The 17,341-nt window shown below is 41.7% G+C and overlaps 1 protein-coding gene across 4 annotated transcripts in view; it reads right to left on the bottom strand.

The window, feature by feature from the left end:
* RBPJ (recombination signal binding protein for immunoglobulin kappa J region) overlaps positions 1-17,341 on the bottom strand; it is an 81,538-nt gene that overhangs the window by 27,295 nt on the left and 36,902 nt on the right. For all 4 annotated transcript variants that reach the window (XM_040966227.1, XM_040966230.1, XM_040966228.1 and 1 more), the window contains one exon: positions 7,111-7,149. In XM_040966227.1, coding sequence (XP_040822161.1) covers positions 7,111-7,149 — 39 coding nt within the window. The remainder of the gene's footprint in view (positions 1-7,110; positions 7,150-17,341) is intronic.

The following is a 17,341-nucleotide window of genomic DNA, read 5'->3' as shown; positions in this document are numbered from 1 at the left end:
TATCAACAAAAAGAAAACAAAAAAAGCCTGTCCACAGCAGCAGGCAGGTGACACCAAAATCTAAGCAGACTGAGGACTAACTTGCACCCAAACTGGAACACAATGCAACGATCTAAATAATGATCCAAAGGGGCACAAAGGAAAAACACCAGTAAGGCATGATCAGCTATGCAAAGGGTGGGGACAGCACAGGACTGCATGCTGGGAGTTTCATACAAAACAGCTGAATCTTGAAGAATGCTCAACAGACACAGGAAGCGGGAGGAATTAAAAACAAGGTATTCCAGGACCTGGGAATTGCACACCACAGCAAGCAATGTGGGCTGTGGGCCAAGGCAGCCACAACAAGAAAACCTCCCCAGCTGATGTCTCTGAGCATTCACTACGTGTCAGGACCCAACGTAAGCACATTAAGTGCATCGTTTCATGTCACTCTCATAACCCTAAAAGGCGAGTACTGTGAATACTTGCTACTGCCTTGCCCAAGGTCTTGCGGTAAGTGGCAGTCAGGAACTGAAACAAACATGTCAAGATTCTGAAGTGAGCCACTGCAGTGAAGAAGGAAGCTTCTGTGGACAAGGCAAATGACCCAGGAACTGTGTTAAAGGGCCAGCTAGATACTACAGAATCTGTAAACAATGGGGGCTGCCTGCGGCTAACAGCCCACCAGTAGGAACCGGGAATACACGGTCACCCACTGCAGATGACGCCCAACAGATGTGGCTAAGTCAGGAGACCCACCGGACTTCAGGGTGGGTAAGGAAACAAAAGCAACGCCAGGAGAATGCCAGGATCTGACACAACTGGCACAAAAGGCCCCAGCATGTCGTGTAGCAATTACTTGATTAAATATTTATTACCCTTCACGAGTATTTTTCTCTTCTTCCCAGGCTACAAAGACTTTCAGGCCAGGGTTCTGTGCTATGTTTCCATCCCTTCCTTGACAGTATGCACAGAGCAGCACAAGCAGCTGCCAACCGGTAATACCGAAGGTCTCAATCCTTCCCTCGGAGTAAGCTGTTAATTCTAATCACTAAAACAGCTAAAACCAGTCAGCCACTGTGCCAGTACAGTTCTACACATGTACTAACAGAACCAACATCTACGAGGGTGACGCGCTACCAGCTCTAACTCACAAGGGAGGGACGGGTTAAACAAGTCTCCCAAGACAACACTCAGTCACTCAACATTCAACCCTTAGGTCAGCTCTCTCTCTAGACAGACGCTTTGCAGCGGTCAAGAGAACAGCCTGGGTGTGAAACCAACCAAGGTGTCTCACTCACTTACTAACCCTACTTTTCTCACTTGTGAAATAAAGCCAGGAGTTATCTCCTGCTGTGACAGCAACTGAAAGTCAGCTGACCCCACAAACCAACACACAGCCACTGTCACCTCGGTGAACTTCAGTCACTTTTGTTCTTTAGAAGGACTCCAATTCCCTTAATGACTACGCAGGGGTTGGGGAAGGAGAGGGGATTCCACTGAAGCTTGGGGAGCAACCTGAGAAAGACCTGGGGCCAAAAGACCAGCACAGGTTTGGCAAGAGTCCCAGGAAAGTGGAACACCTAACCATCCCTCCCCTTGCAGCTCACGGGACACCCACTATATCCGGCTACCACTGCTATGCTAGTTTCCCATACTGGAGGGTTATCAAGACCTTTCTGACAGACAAACGGACGGCTGGCTCCAGTTTCCCCAGTCCTGTCATATTCAGACAAACATTCCTGTGAAAGGAACTAGAGCCTCGGGGCAATAGCTAGTATTAGTTTATCCTGTGACAATACTTTGCCAAGTAGCTTCTTTCAACAGGAAAAAATCAACAAAAATTGTGTTCTTGGGCAATTAAAGTTTAATCATCTACTTTCTGTATCTTAAGGAGTCATTCTCTAATTCAATACAAGTAAATCCACAGACTGCAAACCCGCATGCTCTAGACCCACACAGAGCAGGGTCTCTATCTTAGAACTAGCCACACACAGAGCAGGCTGAGCCTTCACCATCAGGAACTGGCCAGTGTGTGAGGATGTTCAGCAGAGTCCAATTCTGCTACCTAACAGACGCCAGTAGCACGCTGCTTCAAAACATGTCAACCAGAGGGGGCTGGGAGCCACCTGGGCTGAAATCACTAGCGTAAACCAGAGACAACACTGATGTAAGTCTTATTACAGCCTATTATTATAGATGTTTTATTTTACTATTAGTTACTGCTACTACTTTTACTGTGCCTGATTACAAATCAAACTGTACCTACGTAGGTATGTGCATACACACATGCTTCGGTACTCTCTGTAGGCACCCATGGCATGCCCTGCACAGGAGCCCCACAGCGAAAGGGGAACATTTACTGACCCGGGTAGACAATTGAAAAGTGAATGTGCAAAACACTCCGGATGGTCTAGGCATTTTAGTCAATTAAGTCTATCTTGGATGTTGGGTTCAATTTTTTTTTAATAAAGCTGAGCATTCAGAAATCACAGGTGAACTTGGTGCACTTCCACCTCATGGGGCTACCTACCAACAGACAGCCCCCAGCCTTCCCCTGCAACCCCGCCCTGCTGGCTGACAGCTCCCCCCCTTACACTCCCCTCAGACAGCGCGTTGAGATCTGAGCTTCACAGCACTTACAATTGACAATGCCTCTCTTCAAGAGGTCTTACCAAAACCAGACACAGGAGCAGCCTTTTCAGTGCCTGACTGCCCTGAGTCTTAAACATCATCACGGCAGGTATCTGCATGCAGCTTCCCAGCCAGGAGCCCACAATAAGAGCTTGTTCTCCCAGGGAGAACTACTTCTTACCCTAGGGCTTGCTTTGAAAGTAACAATGCAGCAGTGGTACCAGCAGGAAGCCAGCCTGAGGCCAGAGACAAACAGGCAGCTGGTGTCCTCAGAGGTGATCAGGCCCACTTGCTACGGGACAGTAGCCTGCAAAGTCCATTTCATGTCCCATCTCTTTATGACAGAAATAAAAATGATCCTTAACTCCATATATGCTTTTGCTAGAAGGGCCAGTACTGGAACTTGAGTAAAGCCGCCACCTGTGGTGCTGGCATTCCATATGAGTGCCAGCTGCTCCACTTCCCATCCTGCTCCCTACTTGTGGCCTGGGAAAGCAGCAGAGAATGACCAAAAGCCTTGGGACCCTGCACCCCCATAATAGACCTAGGAGCTCCTGACACCTGGCTTCAGACTGACCCAGTTCTGACCTTTGTGGCCACCTGCAGAGCAAACCAAAAAATCCAAGATCTGCCTCTCTGTGCTGTCCCTCACTCTGTCATTCTTTCAAATAAATAAATAGATCTTAAAAAAAATTTTTTTGACAAACACATCGGTATACTAGCTCAAATCCTGTCACACAGCAATGAGACAAATTTTCCCCTCTCAAATGGCCACAGACCATCATCACATTATGAACATGACCCAAATACTCTGTGCTTCATTTTAAAAGATTTTAGAAATAAACCATTTCAATGTTTTAAGTCCTTATACTATAGGAAATATTGGGGACAGAAGGAATCCGAGAGGCCGTTTCTTAAAATTCATGTAAGGGTTCCCTCAACAATAAGCCAAGAGAATTTCAGAAACTGTTTATTTCTATTGGTTCTTAAAAGATTTGTTTTCATGTGAAAATAAAGTTAACAGAGAGAAGAGACAGAGATCTTCCATCTGCTGGTTCATTCTCCAAATGCTGGGATCCAGACGCTTCTTCCAGTCTCCCATAAGGATGGATGCAGGAGTCTCAGCTTTCCCAGGCACATTATTTACAGAACACTCAGATCTAGAATTGGTGCCCACATGGGACGCTGGCACTGCAAGCAGAGGCTTAAGGTAATACATCATGGTGCTGGCCCCTATCTCTACTAATTGTGACCAGTGCAGTTGATCACATATATACAAGCAGCAGCAGAACAGTGAGAGGAATAGGAGATGGGCTTTAAAATAGTTTTAGTCCAGGACAAGAATGTGGCAGAGCATCCTCTGCATACCATACTGCAGTGCCTGGGTATGAGTCTGTCTTTGCTTTTACTGTGCACCCTGGGAGGCGGCAGTGGGAGTTCAAGTATTGGGTGCTTTCTACCCACTTGGGAGACCCAGATGCCTGGCTTTAGCCCAGCCAATCCATTCTCTCTCCCTTTGAAATAAACAAAAGTTTTCAACGGTAGGGGATGGGATGGGGGTTCTGAAAAACTATTGATCAAATAAAAAGCTATGAAATGAAGCTTTTTTTTTTTTAAAGAGAAGTAGGAAAACAACTGTGAGGTTGAAACCTAAATTTCAGTATGAAAAGGAAAAAACATGTCCTGAGTTTCAAATCTGTGCATTAATAGATTTTTACGAAATAACTGGCCATCGCTTTTCTATTAACTATACGAACTGTTGCTGTTAAATCTGCGCGAGCTCTCATCTCTTCAAGGCTGTGTTTTGGCTACTTAAGATTTTGCATTTCCATGTAATTCTAGTAGCACTTTGTCAATAGCTACAAGAAAGCCTATTGAGATATTGCTTGAGACTGTATTGGAGCTATGGGTCAATTCTGGAAGAACTGACATCTTAACAATATTGCCTTGTTAGAAGAAAATTTTCTTACAATTTCAGGTTCCCTCAGCAATGTGTGGTTTTCACTAAAAGTTTTGTAGTCTCTTTTCAGATTTTCCTTTAAGAGTTACATATTTTTAGTATTACTGTAAAATACCACTTTCAAATTTAGTTTCCTATTATTCACTGCTAGAACATGGAAATACAATGTAATCTTATGCTTAGCATGTATCCTACTATCTTGCTAATAAACATGGTAGTTCTCAGAGCTTTTCAAGGACCCAACAAAATTTTCTATTTAGAGATGTTTACAATATTCGGAAATAAAGATAGTTGTAATTTCATTCCAATCTGAATCTCTTTAATTTTTCAGGACTTACTACACTAATTAGAACCCCAAGTATAACCCCGGCCTGATGCTGTTCCCACTGTTCCAGGATAAGCACTCAGCGTTTAGCCACTAAGAACAGTCATAAATGACAAAAGGCGTCTAGCACGTAGGTAACCTTTATCCCAATGAGGAAATTCCTTCTCATTTCTATTTCACTGAAAACTTTTACAAAGACTGAATGTCAAAGCTTTTCTAAATCCTTTGAGATGATTTTTGATCTTCCTTATTGTTCTACTAATATACTGAATTACACTACTTCCCATTCATCAGATAAATCTCAACTGGCCATAATGTATTGTTGCTTTAATATACTTTTGGATTTTATCAGAATTTGCTAAGATTTCTTGGGATTTTTGTTCACAAAGGACACTATTCTGTAGCTTCATTTTCTTATGATGTCTTTGCTTCTGAATGTAGGCTGAACACTGAACACTGGGGCTGGCACAATGGTTCAACTAGCTAATTCTCTACCTACCAGAACCAGCATCCCATATGGGCACCAGTTCATGTCCCGGCTGCTCCACTTCCCTTCCAGCTCCCTGCTTGTGCCCTGGGAAAGCAGTCGAGGGTGGCTCAAAACTCCCTGGGTGGAGACCAAGAAGAAGTTCCTGGCTCCTGGCTTCAGATAGGCTCAGCTCTAGCCATTGCAGCTACTTGTGGAGCAAACCAAAGGATGGAAGATCTTTCTCTCTGTTTCTCCTTCTCTATAAATCTGACTTTTCCCCCAAATAAATACATCTTTAAAAAAAGGAGTGGGGGAAAGAAATGACACGGGGTACTGCTGTCCTGACAGAATGAGCTGGGCTGGCCTGTTCTCTAATTATCTCTTGAGGATATACAGAACTGGCATTATTTTTTCTTAAACCTGTGGTAGAACTGGACATTGATGCCATCTGGTTCAATTTCCTACATCAGCAGGTTTATGATTACAAATTCAACTTATTTACCTAAAGGGTGACTCAGGTTATCTGCTGTTTCTTGAAGCTCAACATTCACTTATCTTTCAATCACATTAAGAACCTGCAGCGATGTCACTTTTCTTGTTGTTGACATGGTAGTAATTACACAGAATCTGTTTTCTACCAGGTATGATAGTCCTACTGACCAAAGAAATGGTTCAGCATCATGACTGTTTTTCATTAATTCCTGAAGTTTTAAAACATGTTCTGAGAGGTCTTAAATTGCCTTCGCTAGGTACAGAATTCCAGGATAGGTGTTTTCCCTTTGAGCACATTACAACTATTGTTCCACCACCTAAGCCAAAGCCCGGATTCAGATTAGAAATCTGCTGTCACCTTTATCTTGGTTCTTATATACATAGTCTATCCTTTACCTCTGTTGTTTTTAAGACTTTATCAATGGTTTTGGTCAAGCTGATTATAACCTGTCTCACTGTCATTTTTGCACTTAAGGTTTCTTTGTCTTTTTCAGTGTCTTTGATTAGTGATTCTCCAAAAGGCACCACTCCTGGAGCCCTGGACTGCTCATTGCTGCCCAGGGCATGCATCACAGGAAGGTGGAATCCAGAGCTGGAGCCAGCACTTGGATACAAGATTTCAAATGGCAACTTAACTGCTGTGTCAAAGTTTATTTTGGTATAAAATTTTTCAACCCATGCAGATATTGTCAAAATCTACACTTCCTTTTATTCTTTTGAAGATTTATTTATTTGAAAGGCAAGAGAGAGTGTGAGGGAGAGACATTTTAGCCACATTCTCCGCTTGAATCACTTTCAAGACTAATATTTTTAAGTATCATCACTAATTAAAGTGTAACTGCATAATTAGAACACAGTATAATATTCATACTCATTAAAAACTGGTTAAACCTTGATATCATTACAGTTCTTTTCTAAAAGCATTCAATAAAAAAATTCACTAAACCTTTTAAGTCTTACACTCAACAAATTGTGATGAGATAAACAAAGCTAGATTTAGGAGACTGTATTGCTGCCCTTGATATACTCATTATATGCAAGATTAACGTTTAAGCTTAATTCCTGAAATGGCTTCCCTCTCGTATTGTTTTGGAGGACACAGGAAGTGGTGGTAGAAAGCATAAGAGTAAGTTAATGAGCTAGTCAGCAACACCTGAATGCTTTGTTCGGGACCACCCAACGTCTACCGAGGCAGGGGATGCATGCTCAGGAAGTGCTTGAGTGAGGGCTGACCAAGACAATGCTTACCTAGTGAGTCGCTTGGGTGGAGGTCGCTCACCAAATTTCCTAAAAAAGAAAAAGAGGAGTTAAGTAGACTGTGTGATAAACTCCACTGTGAGCTTTTACAGGCACTCCAAAATACCCTTCAGGACTTAAACTTCAACCTTACAGTCAGGTGTACTCAGAAATAACGAAACACCCACTTCAAAGTTCTTACACAACACGCTCTAAGGAGGCGGTCTCCCCTACTCTGCGCAAGGTCACAGATCAAATGAGGAAGGATAGTTTTATCTTTCAGACAGCTCACCAAAAACCCCCAACAGTGAAGGCCCCGTCTCTGCTCTCCCGGGCAAGAGGTGGAACAGTACTCAGAAGTGGTTTTATCCCCTGTGAGGTACTACACTCTTCCCATCCATTTCTCCTATTTACTAGTTACAAAGCAATTTCATAAGGTACATACTGACCCCATTTTAAAGATGTAAAAAGCAAACTGTCTCATGTCACAAACTGCAGATTCAGAGTACAGATTACCTTAAGTTCAAATCAATGACTCAGTATGTATTTGTACTGTAATCGTTAAGCTTTTTTTCCCCAGTTATTTTTTTTTTTAAAGATTTATTTTTATTATTTTTTCATTGGAAAGGCGGATATACAGAGAGGAGAGACAGAGAGGAAGATCTTCCGTCCGATGATTCACTCCCCAAGTGAGCGCAACGGGCCGATACTATGCCGATCCGAAGCCAGGAGCCTCTTCCGGGCCTCCCACACGGGTGCAGGGTCCCAAAGCTTTGGGCCGTCCTCGACTGCTTTCCCAGGCCACAGGCAGGGAGCTGGAAGGGAAGCGGGGCTGCCGGGATTAGAACCGGCGCCCATATGGGATCCCGGGCGTGCAAGGCGAGGACTTAACCACTTGCGCCACCACGCCGGGCCCTTTTTTCCCCAGTTATAAAAAGGACATAATGACATAAAGTACATCAAAAAGTATATGAAAAAAAAATGGAAATAAGACATGTATGCTCTGCAGTAGGCATGTAGTATAATATTTACGCTATTTGAGACATCTGCAACCAATATTTGGAGCGCCTGGTTCTACGAACTTTTTGAAGTGCCTCATCACATCGGTCACTCCGTTCTTTTTAGCAGTAAGAAGATGGTCAAGATAAACCAGGGTGCTGTACAAGCAGGGCCTTCTGAAGTTCATGGACAATGTATTGTTATTAGAGCAGTGATGTGGTGTAGAGGGTCAATCGGACTTAGGCTGCTTCACTTCTAATTCAGCTACCTATTAATTCACCTGGAGAAACAGCAAAGGTGAACCAGTGTCTTGGGGCCCAGAATGCATGTGGGAGAACCAGACAAAGCTCCTGGCTCTTGAGGCCATTTAGAGAAAGAACCAGCAAATCAAAGAGCTCACTATGTCTCTCCCTCACACTCTCTCTTGCCTTTCAAATAAATAAATCTTCAAAAGAATAAAAGGAAGTGTAGATTTTGACAATATCTGCATGGGTTGAAAAATTTTATACCAAAATAAACTTTGACACAGCAGTTAAGTTGCCATTTGAAATCTTGTATCCAAGTGCTGGCTCCAGCTCTGGATTCCACCTTCCTGTGATGCATGCCCTGGGCAGCAATGAGCAGTCCAGGGCTCCAGGAGTGGTGTTCCTGCTAGCCACGCCGGGAGGCCTGCACTGAGCTCCCGGCTCCTGGCTTTGGCTGGCCCAGCACAGCCTTCTCAGATAATTGGGTCTCTCTCTCTCCTCTCCCTTCCCCACCTTTCAAAATAAATTTAAGGATTTTAAGGAAAGCTACCCTATCTTTAATTTTTCATTTTTTTTCCCTTACAAATGCATTTATTGTATTTGGAAGGCAGAGTTAGAGAGACAGAGAGACAGACAGAGGAAGAGACTTATCTCCCATCTACTTGTCTATTCTCGAAATGCAAGGATGGCCAGTACTGGGCCAGTCTAAAGCCAGGAGCCAGAAGCCAGGAACCTTGCCCAGATCTCCCATGTGAGTGCAGGGGCTCCAGGTCCTGGATTGTCCTCCTCTGCTTTCCCAGGCCAGAGAGCTGGATTAGAAGCGGAACAGCTGGAACTCAACCGCACACCCTCTGGGATGCCAGTGTCACAGGTGGAGAATCAGTCCGCTATGCTACCATGCGAGCCTCTAATTTTTTACTTTTAAATGAACTTCTCAAAGCCCTCACACAGGTATCCTGTACTTCCCAAGAAGAATTTTCACCACTGACCTTATATACTCACACAACAAACAAGAAATAGCTACTGCTATTGATGATTCAATAAAATTCATGAAAACATTTACATTATGAAAACAAAACAGTACTTAACAGAACCACAGCATGGTACACTTGCCACCTGCTCAGAGATTGCTTAAAATGAACAGATGAGGCTGTCTCTCCCAGTACCAATTAGGACACAGAGAGATGGATAGGCAAGCACACTTTTACCTTTCCTTCCTACCTATTTTAAAAACATGATCACTAGGGCCTGGCATGGTAGCCTATGGCTAAAGTCCTTGCCTTGCACCCTGGCATCCCATATGGGCACCAGTGCATATCCCAGCACTTCCTACCCGGCTCCCTGCTTGTGGCATGGGAAAGTAGTCAAGGTTGGTACAAAGCCTTGGGCCCCTGCATCCACATGAGAGACCCAGAAGAAGCTCCTGGCTTCAGATTGGCTCAGCTCTGACTTTTGCGACCACTTGGAGAGTGAACCAGCAGATGAAGATCTTCCTCTCTGCCTCTCCTTTTCTCTCTGTATATCTGCCTTTCCAATAAAAAAAAAAAAATGAATAAATATGGCTTTTAAAAAATATGATCAGTTGCCAAATGAACAAGCGTATCTGCTGGATGTCCCCTCCCCCACCGCCAAAAAAAGAAAAACAAAGCCCAATATCACTCAACATGATCTGAGTTGAAAACTGACCTAGAAGTAAGCCAAACCAGTCAAGTTTACATAATGGATATTTCATAAACTTAATGCCAAAAAAGAAAAAAAACTTGTAAAAGACTATATCTTAAGTACCTTAGAAATCCTTTTAATTTCATAAAACAGTGAGTTAATTTTTCACTGTAATAAATAATCACTGTAATCCAAGTTCTCTTGACAATTAAATATCATCAATAGCTTAGCTGTATAAGATGTCAAATTTTCTGCATGCTACATAAATATTAATTTAAAAGTAACAATAATTTCTGGTAAATGTGCTAAAAGAAAATGTTAACAATTCTGGTTTGAAGAAACAACTGTTAGCCAAATGAGCTGGAGCATTTTACGGAATCGCACCCCCCTTCCCTACCTGCTCGGTGTTTGTTCCTCAGCCCGGCAGTGGGAATGCATCAAACTTGTGCTTGCCCACATTTCTGGCTTACTCATACTACTATGGCAAAGAAACATTTATATTCTTCAGTATGCAAATGAGAAGTATAATTTTAATCTAGCCTGTTTGACAGTAATTTCCCTTCTTGGATGACAATGATCTCACACTGCAATTAAGAAAAATTAGAAAAAAAAATGTTCACCTCTACAGTTAAATCTGATTTTATACCACCTAGAAACATGAGGACTTCTTCAAAGTTGCCATCTATCATCAGATATGTTTCCTACCTGTTAATAGTAGCGAGGCTCCCATATATCCTCTGATACTATGACTGTTCAAATAAGTTTCAAGTCTGCATACCTATTACACATACCAACTTCCCTTCTGATCCTCACAGAGGTGCAATGCTGTTCTATCCCATATCAGATACATTAGTCACCAATCTGCTAAGTACATGACCACAAATGTACAGAGAACAAACATGATAAAAGTTATCAAAACTGAAAAATCTTATCACCTTTTCTTGCTAAAAAAATGCTTCACTTGAAAAAAGTCAAAAACCAAAAGAGGAGGAAGACCACAATAGGGTATAGGTGTTATAGTAATTACACCACCATAAGACAACAGAAAAACAAAGCTACCAACACTATCGTCTGTCTAGCAAAGCACCAGAACTCCAATTTTCAAAACCAAGCTTAAAAATCAAATTTAATCATGCAGAAAATTCTTCTGTTATAACTAAAATGTCCTGCATTTCACAATTTTGTTTAATGAAGTGACAACAAAATTAATGAATGCAAGAAAAACTTGTGAGGCATATCTATAGAGAAGAATTAGAAAGACAACAATGAACCATCTGAACTCATAATTAAACCAAACTTTGCACCAAATCTGTAACAGTATGTAAATCTTACAGAGTTGAGAATAACTGAAATGAAGCAGCACCATACAGGCGTGTACTCCAACAGGAGCAAAGGAACCCAATTCAGCATCAGTATCATGTTAGTATCTGTACTGTATCTGCTGGCAACAGATGACACTGAAAGCAAAGCAACTGCTATGAAGGAGTTACAAAAACACAACATACTCATTAGAAAGACTACACAGAACATTCTCTCCTAATCTCCAGATTCTTTTTTCTTAACTAAGTATATATTTGAGAGTCCAGTATGGACCAAGTACAACATTTGGATAATATGTGGTTGAAGTAATAAAATTGTATCAATTTTAATTTCATTATTTTGGTAACTATACAGAGATTACACAGGGAAGAAATCTTTGCTTTTAGAAACCCTCACTGCAGTATGTAAGGAGAAAAAAATATTAGGTCTATATCTCAACCTCACATGATTCGGAGAAAAAAAGCCACTTCTGTGTGTGTGCATACATATGCATACACAAATACATTTTTAACAGCAATAATGTCCTTGTAGTAAACATTAATGTTTGACATATCTTGGTAGTATTTTATAAGCTTTTCTGTAAATCAAACAGAAAGGTCACAGCCAGCAAAGCATTCATCTCTTAATCAAAATGCTGACCTGACTCTGCCACAGAACCTGGTAGTGACAGCCTATCAAAAAGCACGCAGACAAGGGAGGTGACCTACAAGAGACTCCACAGCCAGCTCCCTGGAAGAGCTTCTAGGTTATTAAGACAATTACTTAAGAATTATTTGCTGTATTGAAAATTTGACAATACAAAAAAAGAAGCAGGACCTGTCACTCACTTTAGGGAGTTTAAATTTGTGCAACCTTCTTGAAAGACATTTTAGTGATACCTACTTAACACAACATTTGTATTCCTTAGACCCAGACATTTTAATTCTGGAAATTTGCATGCAATAATTTGAGACTGTGCAAAAACATACATAGAATGCTTAATAAAATATAGTTTACACTAATCAAGAATGTTTTAACCCATGTACACAAAAGCAAGGCTGCCTGCCTGGCTTTCCCCAGGTATGCCTATATTGCACACACACCCTATGCAGAATCATCAGTGAAAACGGTGGGCAGCAAATCCCCTTTTGTTTTACAATGCATTACATAATCTGACAGGTAGAACCCCCAAACTGGGTCAGCTCACCCAGTGGGCAAAAAGTCAATCACTAGCGTTGGGATGGTGGACTCAAGTAGCTATACTGTTAGGCACAGAGAAGGCGTCAGGTGGCTCTTGCTCCCTGAAGAGTTAAGGGCAACAGTCCTTGAGAGATGGAAACTGTGACTGAAAAGCTCATGATTGGCTACACCCAAGGTCCTAGTTGGTCGGCACAGCTCGTGACTGCCCTTTGGTTCACTGGTATTATTTTAGACAGCTTAAAGTGCGCAATTCCATGGCATTAGATGCAGTGGCACTGTTAAGCTTCTGTGATTACCAGCCATTTCTAGTACTTTTTCATCTCCCCAAACTGAAGCTCTGGACCTTTTTAACAGCAGAAGCTCTCCATTCTTTCATCTCCCTGCAGTCCCTGGCAAACACTGGCAACTTTCTGTCTTTGAATTTGGCTGTTCTAGACACTTCATATAAATGGACGCATATAGTATTTGTGCTTTCGTTTCAGGTGTGTTTCCACTTGTCAAGACGCCTCCCAGGTCCGTCTGCGTTTCTCCTTCATTCACTTAAGTCCTGAGGCCCATCGTGTAGGAGGCCGTCTGTGTCGCTGCTGTGCTGTGGTTGTTGTGAACAGTGCTGCTGTGGACATACATGAACACTGTCTACGTTTTGAGTTCCTGCTTCGGCTTTTCTGGAGCGTATGCCCAGAAGTAGACTCTCACAGGGCAAGTCTGTATTTAATTTTTTGAGGAAGCATACTGTTTTCTGCAGCAGCTACACACTCTTACAGCAGCCACTGCACGAGGGCTCCGATCTCCCCACATCCTTGCCAACCGTTGTTACTTTGTTGCTTTTTTTCTGAGAGCAATAATTTGAGAGCAATACCATCTAATGGTGTGAAGTGTTATCTCTCACTGTGGTTTTGATTTGCATTTCCTCTATTAATGATGATGGCATATTTTCATGTATTATTAGCCATTTGTATAACCTCATTGGAAAGCTGTAAAACTCTTCTCTATTAATAATTGGCTTTTGTAATGATTCAGTTGTAGGAGTTCTTATATGTTCTTTATGTTAACCCTTCATTACATATGTGATTAACTACATACAAAATCTTCAAAAGTTGATGAAAATGTCTACTGTAAAGAAAACTACACATGGATTTCAAAACTATTTTGCACCAAAAAAAGATTTATACACTACACTTTTTCTAAGTACTCTCTATTTAAGGCCATGTACATAAGTACTTGTCCTGAAGGGTCCTTTCCAATTTCATGGTATTTGTTACTATGAATGTCATTCAGTAGATCAACCTTGAAGACGCAATCACATTTTATCCGTCTTGATGTTTCAACAGTTTCCCCTTCATATTACTGGGCAGAAAATTAGAACCAGCTAAGGTTCTTTGTTTGGCACTTTCCCATGTATATGCCTTAAAAATAAATCACTACTCAGAGTCACAGAAAGCATGCTGAATGTTTCTTTGCTGATTTAAAAAAAAAATGTTTCCTTCACCTATTTTACCTAAAACTGAGATGAACAGGGCCTGGTGGTGGTGGTGGTAGGGGGGGAGGGGTTGTGGCTACAATCCACGCTTTGAATGTGCCAGGATCCCATTTGGGTCCCACTTCTAATCCCTGCGGTCCTGCTTCCCATCCAGCTCCCTGTTTGTGGCCTGGGAAAGCAATAGAGGACAATCCAAGGCCTTGGGACCCTGCAACCAAGTGGGAGATCCAGAAGAGGCTCCTGGCTTCAGATTGGCTGAGCTCCGGCCATTACAGCTACTTGGAGAGTGAATCTCAGTGGACAGAAGCAGCAGATCTTTCTCTCTGTCTCTCCTCCTCTCTGTATATCTGATTTTCCAATAAAAATAAATAAATCATTAAAAACAAAAAACAGATGAAGAGAAGGGAGGAAGAATAGTAAAATAATCTGTTACCTCAGATTATCACTTTCTTTTTCTTTTATGCATCATATAATATTCACATGCCTTATGAACTGGCTAATCTCCTAGATACTTGGAAAATACAGCACTCAGTAAACCCTTCAGTCCCTATTCAGAGGGAATGTCCTGTAGCAGCAGCAAAGGGATGACAGGCTGTGGCAAGAGAATCTCACTTGGGATATTAATCTTACCAGACAGGTGCAGTATTAACTTCATAATGCACCAGGAAAGTGGCTCAAAAACCACTTTCCCAGGATTCACACAATAATAATTCCACTTCAGAATGTCACAATTTTCTACATAATGTAGATTAGTACACAATTCCACTACAGTTCAATTCTGGATGTAAAATATGAAGAGTAACTGGATATAAATGTAAAAGTACACCAACTGAGCCTAAATATTTGTATGATACAGCAGGGATTTGGTTTGCTTCTATCGGACAGTCATCACAAAATTTTCTTTTTTCATTACTTTCCCAACCCTTCAGTTACTAATTACATTCCATAAGGATAAAGAGTGGAGTTGGTTTGAGGCATACCAGGTAAATTCACTGCCTGCAATGCTGGCATCCTATAGGACACTAGTTCGAGCCCTGGTTGCTCCACTTCCAATCCAGTTCCCTGCGAATGCACATAAAAAAGTAGTGGAGGATGGTCCAAGTACTTCAGCCCCTGCACCTTTGTGGGAGACCTGGAAGTGGCTCCTGCTTCGGACCAGCCCTGCTCCAGCTACTGCAGCCATCTGGGGAGTGAACCAACAGATGAAAGATCTCTTTCCTTTTTGGGCTTGCTCCCATTCTCGTTTTTTATCCCTCTTCCCTCTCTGCAACTCTGCCTTTTAAATAAACCAATTTTTCTTTATAAAAGATAAACAGTAAATATTATCTTAGTTATTCAAAAACAAACAAATCTTTTCTAAAACTGAAAATACATAAAATTCAGGAGATCTACATATATCTGTGGCAGTACTCAGGCCTTGACTACTGTATACATACACAAATGTGGATACCTATGTGTGTACAGTACATGTGTGTCATAATTCAATAGCGTTTTCCCAAAGTGCTCCCTCCTGCACAAGGATACTGTTATTATAGGTGCAGTGAGGACTGAGAGGCTTTCCCGACTTTGTGATGACAGGATCAACCAGAGCTCTGTAAAGGAGATGTTTTCTGAATAGAAAAGGACTATGATTTCTCTTCTGATTAGAACAATCTTTTGCATTCTCTTTTCTCAGTTGGCAGCAATCATGTACCAACCCAACCTCCTTCAAACTGATTGGACAATTTCATAAACTATACAGATATGCCTGATACACATTTTTATGACTTTACAAAAATACATAAATGACAACCACTCAGTAGATAACATACTTTGAATTTTGATCTTTTCCAGGGCAAGTAATATGTGGTAAGATATTCTCCCGAGCCTTTCGGGCAACCCATGGGGCAGCATGGGGCACCACCCTGTATTCCACACAGTGCTGTGCTGCTGAGCTTTGATGCTCACTGGATTGGTGTACTAAATGAATTTTTCACTGGAGATACTTCTGATTTACAATGAGCTTTCACAACATAATCTCAGTGTAAGAAGAGAAACATCTGTTAACTTGATTCAGTAGTGCAATCACCTTATTATTTGCCTTTTAAAGATCAAAAAAACTTAAGGAGGGGACTGCCAAAATGAGACCTAATGCAAAAAGGAAAGACAAAGACTCATATTTATAAAAAATTTGGTTGGTACAAAGAAGCATGTCCTGGGTCCAGTGCTGTGGCAAGCAGGGTAAGTGGTGACTTGTGGTACAGGCACCCCATATCAGAACACCTGCCCATTCCAGTTCTGGCTGCTCCACTTCTGATGCAACTCCCTGTTAATGCACATGGAAAGGCAAGAGAAGATAGCCCAAGTACTTGAGCCCCTGCCAACCATATGGGAGACCCAAATGGGAGCTGTAGGCTCCCAGCTTCAGCCTGGCCCAGTCCCGAGTGTCAGGAGAATGAGTCAGTAAATGCAGGATCTCTTTGTTTCTATTGCTCTTCAAATCAATAAATACCTTTTGAAAAACATACAATAACGTACTGCAGATAGCCTATAGGAGTTCGAAGAAAAAAGTTAATGAACTAAAATAAAATGAGAATCAAAATTCTTACATTCAGAACAGGGAAGAAAAAATTTACAAAAGCGTTCTATATAACTTCATTGCATGAATAACGAAATGCCTTTTTACCTGAGTATTAACACATAAACAATATATTTCTTTTAAGATTGCAATACAGCTTTTTGTTGTCACATGTCATGTTAAAAGGATCAAAATTACATTTGTGGTAAAGCCAAAAACCACTCTGAAGAAGCGGTCTTAACCACAATCCAAAGCTTCAAGAATGGCTTTCTGCCGAAGTGTATCGTTGCCACTAACCTGGCCTTAGGCCTTCCTGTACTACTAGGATCAAAACAGCAGGTGTAGTGCCTAGCATGTGCTCATTCAAGCCTCCCAGTGGGCCACAGCTAGAGGACTCCAAAGGAATCAGTCACAGAAGAGCACGGGCGGAGGATACCTGGGTACCTGGGTGTTGTACCTTGCACGGGGAACACAGGCCTCCAGCAGACTTGACTTTCACATTTGGGGTCATTCATGCTACATATTTTCCTAGCTTATTTCGGAGGGGTGGAGAAGGGAGCATTACAACTTTTAATTATGCAAACTACAAAGCTGCTATGTGACAGTTCATTTACTAATTACTAATTAAATGCCTGGCTAACTGCCTTTAAACTAATTTGTTTAATTAGAAAATACAATAGATTTTGAGGATGAGCTCCACTGTGGCCACTTCATTCTTATTGTTTCCCCATCCACTGCACATGCATGCCCCTTAAAGCCAGTGACTCATCTCCAGCTTCCAGCACCAGCTCCTCCTGACTT

Source organism: Ochotona curzoniae, unplaced genomic scaffold (genome assembly GCF_017591425.1).
Source record: "Ochotona curzoniae isolate NIBS_2020 unplaced genomic scaffold, NIBS_Ocur_1.0 scaffold_4505, whole genome shotgun sequence".
NCBI classification, from domain to species: Eukaryota; Metazoa; Chordata; class Mammalia; order Lagomorpha; family Ochotonidae; genus Ochotona; species Ochotona curzoniae.
Note: the sequence above shows the minus strand (reverse complement) of the source record. Positions and strands in the feature narration are given on the sequence as shown.